At 50.9% G+C, this 7,823-nt stretch overlaps 1 protein-coding gene across 1 annotated transcript in view; it reads left to right on the top strand.

Annotated features, from left to right (window-relative positions):
• The first annotated feature begins 2,703 nt into the window (after positions 1–2,703).
• The window catches only part of ZNF704 (zinc finger protein 704), a 32,255-nt gene continuing 27,135 nt past the window's right edge, over positions 2,704–7,823 (top strand). The window contains exons 1-3 of the mRNA XM_023521059.1: positions 2,704–2,752; positions 4,021–4,124; positions 6,790–6,927. Coding sequence (XP_023376827.1) covers positions 2,748–2,752; positions 4,021–4,124; positions 6,790–6,927 — 247 coding nt within the window. The 5' untranslated portion in view covers positions 2,704–2,747. The remainder of the gene's footprint in view (positions 2,753–4,020; positions 4,125–6,789; positions 6,928–7,823) is intronic.

The raw sequence follows: 7,823 nt of genomic DNA, 5'->3' as shown, positions 1-7,823 counted from the left end.
GTGGCCTTACAGGTGCTTGCACTGCCTGCCTGAAGCCCCTCCCTGCCCTCAGCTGGGCAACGCAGGTGCTCGGGTGCGGTGTCCCTTAGCTGGGCGCGCCCCCCAGGTCCTCATCAAAGCCACACCGCCCCTCTCAGCATTGGCAGCCTGGAGGCTTATTTGCGTGTGTTTGATTAAGGTCTGCTTCTCCGGCGCATCTGCAGGGTGCCTGGGAGACTCTAGTTCCGTAAGCAGGGTGTCCCCGACCCCCAGCCCCGCACACCGCCGGCGCTCCGGAAGCCAAGGCTGAAAGCAGGGTCCCTCAAGCGTGAAACCCCCCGCGTGCCAAGCCTCGGCTGCTGTGGACAGCCCCCAGGAGCCATGACGTCTCAGCCAAGGCACCACCGAGCCTGAGTAGGGCCACGGCCGCCACGTGCCAGATGCTGCCTGCTACAATGATGCCCGTGAAGTCGGACCAGTTGACGCTTTGTGAAAAATAACACCAAAAGCAAAGCAACAACTGGCGTGTGGGTGCGGGAGCCCAGAGTGATGGGAGGTGCCCCCCACCCCCTGGGGGGTGCGTTGGAGGGGTGATTCCGCTGACAGCGCGGGGCCCTGACTACGCACCAGGCTGCGCTGGTGTCTGCAAACGGTTTCTCCTTGAATCTTCTCGACAGACCTGTTTCTAGCCTCCTTTCACTGACGAAGAAACAGACTCCGAGCTGTCAAGTAGTTTGCCCAAGTTCACACAGCCAGCAGCGGCGCAGAGTCTGCACCCCTCTTCTCCCAGAGACTCCCTTGGCGGGCAGCCTGGGAACTCTGCGTTCACAGACTTAACACTGTCTGTTCATAGGGGAGCATTTAGCGAGTCTAGTGCTTTGAGTTTGAATTAAGATCTAACCAAAAGTAGCTAACTAGGCCGCCTTTAGCTTCTTTTTGTCTTTCCATTTTGCATTTTGACCCGTTTCTAAGATACAGATTGATCGTCCGTCCGTCTCCCGGGTTTGTGAACGTTCAGTGGCTCGTCCTCTGTCTGCAGAGAAGAACCGGACAGACCGCCGAGGCTGGTGCACGAGGCCCGGCGAACCGTCCCGGGGTCTGTCACCTCTCATCCCGCGCTGCATCCTTCAGCGAGGACGCCCGGGCAGTGTGCAGGCCGAGGGCTCGCCTGCTTCCTGGCTTGAAATGCGATCCTCCCACCTGGAAGTCCTGCCCATCCATCAAAGCCAGGTCGACCCGAGGGACAAATCGTCTACAGAATGACAATGAATGTGACTTATTTTTTAAATAGACTCAGCGACGTCTGGGAGGAAAGGTTAATTGGGAAGGTCTCGGCCTTGTGTAAACACGTGATCGCTTTTCAGCGGTAGATTCAAATTCCATTTCACATTAGGAGAGAATGTTTAATATCGCCTCAAGCGACTTTTTTTCTCGGCAGCTCTAACTGTACCAGAAGGCCTTTGGGCAGCTTTCTCAAAGTGCGACAAACTCTACTTCGTGTATCGTCTCTTCGTGTTTAATTATAAGGATTTGCATTTGTAACACCAATTAATCAGTAATTAGATAGCACTGTACCAAAAGAAATTAAGCAAAGATTAAAAACAGAAACAAAAACACAAGGCCGTACGATCCAGTAACATTTCATACGGCGCGATAAGCACACTCTGAGAAACGCGGGTTAACGGAGCCGTGGGCAGGGCAGTCCTTTGCTCTTGGTCGCTGTCGTGTTGTGTGGTGGTGTCATCAGTGACCGCAGTGCCCAAGGGAAGCCTGAAGGCAATCCCAACACAAAACACTCCGATGATGCGGACGTTTGTCCCTCTTTCCACGCTGGCTGCTGGAATCTGCTGCATGACAGTAATTATATTGAAATGCAGTGGCGGACTTTGGCAGAAAGAAAAAAAACACCGCATATTTTATAATGATACATTCTCTGTTGATCTTCCTATTTTAAAAAGACACATCCATCATCTTTTGAGTTAATTGTCCATTAGACCTCTGAAACAAACTTTAGATGCGAAAAATCAGAAAAGCCACAAAGCAGATGGAGAAAGGAAAAATAAAAGTCCCCGAATCCAAGACGTGGAAGAGGAGAAGGCGTCCACGTAGGGGTCGGGGCGGAGGGCAGGGGACCTTCTCTCTGCAGTCGTGACGTTTTCCCGCCCCGAGCTCCGGGGCCTCTTACCTGAATTCTTACTCCTCCTGTTAATAAGAGAAAAGGCGAAGCCTTGGCCGTTGGGAAGAGCAGTCTCGGGGGAGATGACAGAGTGGCCCCCTGCCGTGCCCCACCCTGGCACGGAGCGAGCCTGACTGCGAGGCCCCGCAGGGCGGTCAGCCGGAGGAGCCTCAGGGTCTACACAGCAGTCTACACAGCAAGCCCTTCTCCTCCGAGGCCCCCTAGTTACTCCGTTCCCCTGTGACGTGACTACGTGGGGCGACGACCACAACACTCCAAATGACGCGAAGGTGCTTAGAGCTGTCCCCGGGTGCTGTTGCAGGAGGCTTCATTTCCGTAGGGAACCGGCATCACCTTGACTGCCAGGGTACGAGGTTCGGGCAAATTTTGGATGTTGTAAAATTCTGTAAAGTCTTCTAACGGTGTGCCAAACGACGGAGCGGCTTTTTCCCTGGTACGTGAGGTCGTCTTGAGAACTTCTGCGGAGCGAATTTCACTGTGTACTCTCAAGCTTGCGTTCTAGAAGCATGTTTAATTGTCAGTCTCTGAAGAAAAGGGATTTGTCTTTCAATGGGATGGTTTTCCAAGGAGTATGAGGTACTTTGAGAAGAACTACAGGAGGAAATTTCAAAAAGTCTCATCTTTTGGGACCTTGGATTGGAAGAGTAAGCTTTGCTTAGTAATTATAGCATCGTGGAGGTTGCTAGAGAGCCAAATTTAATAATTTTTATGACTTCATCGTGAAGTTAATTGAGCAGCACCCCCCAAATTTGGAAAAAAATTGATTTTTCTCCAGTTTAAGAATCTCTTTTCCCACTGAGTTGTGAAACAGTGCTCTTAAGTTTCTATCTCTACGATTCTGTTGCTTTTACAAATCACGCAGCACACCTGTTGGTGAGAGCCGCCTTGGTCAATGTGACGGTCTATTTGTCAATATGCTTATTAATCCTCTGTTGAGCTTCTTCCGCGGTTCTCGGGGGGAGGTGCAATTTATCTGATGTCGGCGTACTGCATACATTTTGCCTCTCTTTATTAACTCTGTTACTGAAACAAGCTCAAACCCTTCTCTCCTGCCTGGCCTCCCGCTTCTATCCGCCTTCCCTACAATTCATTCTCCATATAGCAAGCAACTCAGGTGATTATTTTAAAAATACGAATCCTGTGACATCACCAGGCCTGCTTATGTCCTTCCGGCGACTTCCTGTTCCACTTAGAATAACACTGGACGCCTCCCGTGGCCCTAGGACCCCACGTGACCAGCTCTGCACCCTTCCCCCCTTCTCACACTAATGGGGTCACTCTGCAAACATCCTGCCTCACTGCTGCTCCCTTGTCTGTACCCGCTGTCCCTTCTGCCTTCCCCGCCCCCTCACGGCCGCTTCTCTGACCCCTTCACACATCACCTCAGCTGTCACCTCCTCAGAGAAGCCTTTCCTGACCACCTCAGTGCGGCCGCCCGCAGCCACTGTCGGGTTGGTCTGTTTACGCCCCGCATCGCACGCGTCACTGTCAGAAATCATTCCGTTCCTCGTTCGTTTCCTGATGACTGTGCTCGTCCCTACCAGCCCCGTCTGCTGCTCCCCACGTGCCACCACGCCTCGTACAGTGTCTCGCACTCTCAGTGAACGCTCGTTAGATAGATGACCGACGAATGACTCGTCTCTCCCTTAGGCCACAGAGTTCTGACTGGATCACTTCACCCCGAACTTCGGCTTCATTATCGCTACGATACGACTAGCAAAACCTTGGGTCTTCAAAGGGGAGGAGTTCCAGGGGGAAACACGTGTGGTAGCACGTGGCACATGGCATGGCCACTGATCAGGGCGGGGCGAACCCAGTTAACGGTGTCCCTCCCTGTTTTCCAGGAAATCCTCAGAGGAACTGGACATGGACAAAGTGACAGCAGCAATGGTACTAACCAGCTTGTCCACCAGCCCTTTGGTTCGAAGCCCTCCTGTGCGGCCCAGTGGTAAGTCTGGGGTTTGGGGCCTGAGGCAGGGCCCCTGACACCGAGAGCACAGCTGCCTTTGAGGGGCCTCGTTCCTGCCCGACACGATGAAACATTAACCCTCAGCATGAGCAGGAAGCAGCGGGAAATGTGAACAAAATGGAGACCTCAGAGCCATCAGCTTTCTCCTCATGTTTCCGGAGACCCCACTACACCTCATCCATCCATCCGTCCATCCATGCATCCATCTATGCATGCATGCATGCATCCATCTGTCTGCCCATCCATCGTCCGTCCATGCATGCATGCATCCATCCATCCTCCCTCCCATCCATCCATCCATCCATCCATCCATCCATCCATCCATCATCCATCCCATGCACATGAATTGAACCCCATCACCTTTCCAGAACACATCTTTGCAGTAATTATGCTCCTTTTTCCCCAGGTAAATGGAGATTGGTCTAATGAAGTTGTTTTCCCCGGCAATTATTTCTGATTGATTGGAGAAGTAGTTAGATCAAAGAACTCTGGAGATTAAGTGTTCTGAAAAAGCATTATCCCAGACTCCTTAATCGAACGGAATTATTTAGTTGATTCATTCACTCAGCATGTATTTATTAGGTGCTATGCTGGATGCTTTGAGTGCATCATTGAAAACCGTGTCCATTCTTCTAAGCAGAGTTGCATCTCTCTGAGGGAAAAAAAGACTGTCAATCATAGCCGTATTCATGGCTAGCATTTCCTGAGCACTTGCTGTGTGCAAAGTGCTTGGCTTGCTTTATCTCGTGTAATTCTCACAGCTCTATGAGATGTTATTGCCACTATTTACAGATAAGTAAACTGAGGCACGTGGGGATTCATTGACTTGTAAATAGCAGAGCTGAAATTCTCTTCCATGGCTTTCTGATTTCAGAGCTGCCGTCTTAGTTATGGCATAGCGTGGACTCATAGAAATCATTATGATAAATGAGGAGGGCAGTAAGACATGACGTTGGAGGCCCTGGCAGGTGATCTATCACGAGGGGTCATGTATGTCAAGCTAGGAGTTTAGACCTTGTCCTGAGGCTACAGGACAGTTACTGAGTGATTTTGGCACTAGGAAGTTACAGCTGGGTTTATAGGCAGAACCAAAAAAAGAAACAACCAAAACAAAACCAAACCAAAAAAGAAACAACCAAAACAAAACCAAACCACGTGGGTGTCCTGCGCCTTGGTGGTCAGAGGGGAATGACTAAGACATAACTGAGAAATGCGAGGAAGGTGGAAGCAGCAGGACTGGGTGATGGACGGAGAGGATGATGCGGAGGGTGTGACCAGGGTGACCGCCGGGCAGTTGGTGGCTTCGGCAAGGAGGCCCTTTCCCTGAGACGGGGAACAAAGGCAGAAGGACATATTCGCTGGCGAATGTCTGGAGCAAGAGGTGCAGTCGCTGAAGAAGACAGGGGGTCCAGGCGGAAGCAGGACTGGTAGGCAGCGCCTGAGGTTCACGCCAGGGACACGGTGTGGCAGAGACGGGGGCGCCGCGGGGGAGAGAGGGCTGGGCTGCTGATGCAGAACCGGAAGGCGACATGTCGAAGCCGTGAGAGCAGGTGCGATCAGCCCGAGAGAATCGTGGAGAGGCAGAGGGTGGAGAGAAGGGGGCCGAGCGGGGAGGGGCTGCGGCTCTCGCCACCACGCGAGGGCTCCGCAGCGGGGAGAGAACCCAGGCAGAGCCTGCCAGCTGACCGGAGGCATAGCGGAGAGCTAGGGCAGAGTGGTGGCGTGGACGCCAAGGGCAAAGCGTGTTTTAAAGGGAGCCGTCGGATGCTTCAGAAGCTCAGGCGTGGGACAGACCGGATTCCGCATCAAGAGGAAGGTCACCACCGGAGCTCGGGCAGGACCGCCGTGGGCAGGCGCCAGAGTGCAGTTCGCTGACATGTCATGCGCTGAGACCACTCACCGGCAAGGGAGAACCTCCTCTCGAAAGCCAGCCTGGGCAGTTACGAGACCGAGCTGTGCTTCCCACAGTTTGGTCGTAAGCGTGAGGGGTTCAGTGTGTTGCATTCAGTGAGTCCTCCCCAAAACGTGCTCCACTCGGCTGTCAGGGAGGAGAAGGATCGCGAGGCTGGGGACTCGGCTCAGTACGGCCAGTTCCTAGCGCCACCATCACGATCACCGCAGGCAGGTGATGGCGCCTCGATGCGGGGTGGACAAGGGGCTCTCGAGATGGGCCTGGCCATGCCTGTGGAACGACCGGACCCCTTTCCTGGGGACCTCTTTAGCAGGCACCCCTATTTACCTTTCTCGGTATGGCAACACCACTCAAGGAAGATAGCTGTACAAGCAAAACCGAAGGCACCCCAAAACCAATCCTAGAAACAAGGAACCGCAGAATTTCATGGAATCCTCAGAGGAGAAAGAAGATATTTTAATGCAATTATGCTTTTTACCGTGGCATTCTTCTTTAGTCGAGAATGTTTTTATAGCTCCTTTCTCTTGAAAGGTTAGAACCAAAATAAACCTTTTGCTTCTTCAATGCAAATGGTCGTTTAAAGAGAGTAATTTAGTGTTCATTATGATTTAAAAAATAAGTACCCAACTAGTAATCCCAAATTGTCTGATACCTCATTAAGTTTGAAAGGAAGCAAATTCTTAAGAAGGAAAAGAAGTTTATGATGATAAAGGCTTTTTTTTTTTTTTTTAGAAATTTTTGGAAACTGTCCTGACCCTTTTCTGTGCCAGCTTTGTCAGGCTGGAGGCTGCAAATACAGTGAGCTTCTAGAGGTGCCTGTCTGCATTTTTGGCAAACACTCGTCTAAGTTAAAGAGACACTGCCCTCTAAAAACATCATGAATTGGTTCTGACCGTTTTCTGAAAAATTCATTTCTATATCACATCGTCCTTCTGATTAAATACTATCCCTTAAAGGGACCATCATTCCCAAGAAAGCAAATTAACTTCCGGCATTGACACGAAGCAGTGGAAACATAGTGTAATAATGGTCGCGTCTCAAAATAAACTCGGTTCCTCACACTTAACGTGATCGCACACCTTGCCCCATGGACTTATTTTATTCCACAAGTGTGCGCGGCAGAATGTTCGCAAGCCTCCCGAGCCTGCCAAGGAGTTCGTCACACCCGGTGATATTACATCAGGCTCCTCTTGCAGTCATGCTGTATGGAATGGGGCTTTCTTATTCATAATAGACGACCGGGGTCCAGTGAGCACGTCCTTCGTGTGCACACCGCAGGGAGTGCGATGCTAATTTGGTTTCATCGAGGCCCCAAGGGCACGGTCCAGCAGAAATGGCCTCGCGATTCCGTGAGAGCCTCGCTGTCAGAAAATGGGTGCCTTCCCTCCACTGTTTCATCTGAAAACCTCCTTCCTCTAACCGATCTTTTTGTTTGACATAGTCAAGGAATATGCTGGAAATCTATAATGAGGCGATGGTTGTCAAGACCTTTGTCCACGAATGCTACTCTACTGTGGGTCTTCACTTCATTGCTCATTGTACAGATGTTAACAGCATTTTTTTAATGAGGCATTTTGGGATTCCCCCCCTCCTTGTACTTAGAATATAGTTTTAATATATTCAAAATGCACATAAATATGAAGGAGAAATTATCCCCAAAGAAAGTCGAATTTATACAAAAGCTAATTAAGAGTAGGCGTTTTGCAAGGTAAAGCAGATCTTCAGTGATTCAAAGAACCTCTCAGAGACATTCTAACTGGGCAAAG

This window comes from Pteropus vampyrus, unplaced genomic scaffold (genome assembly GCF_000151845.1).
Source record: "Pteropus vampyrus isolate Shadow unplaced genomic scaffold, Pvam_2.0 Scaffold290, whole genome shotgun sequence".
Lineage (NCBI taxonomy): Eukaryota > Metazoa > Chordata > Mammalia > Chiroptera > Pteropodidae > Pteropus > Pteropus vampyrus.
The sequence above is the reverse complement of the archived record's forward strand: the minus strand, read 5'-3'. Positions and strand labels throughout refer to the sequence as shown.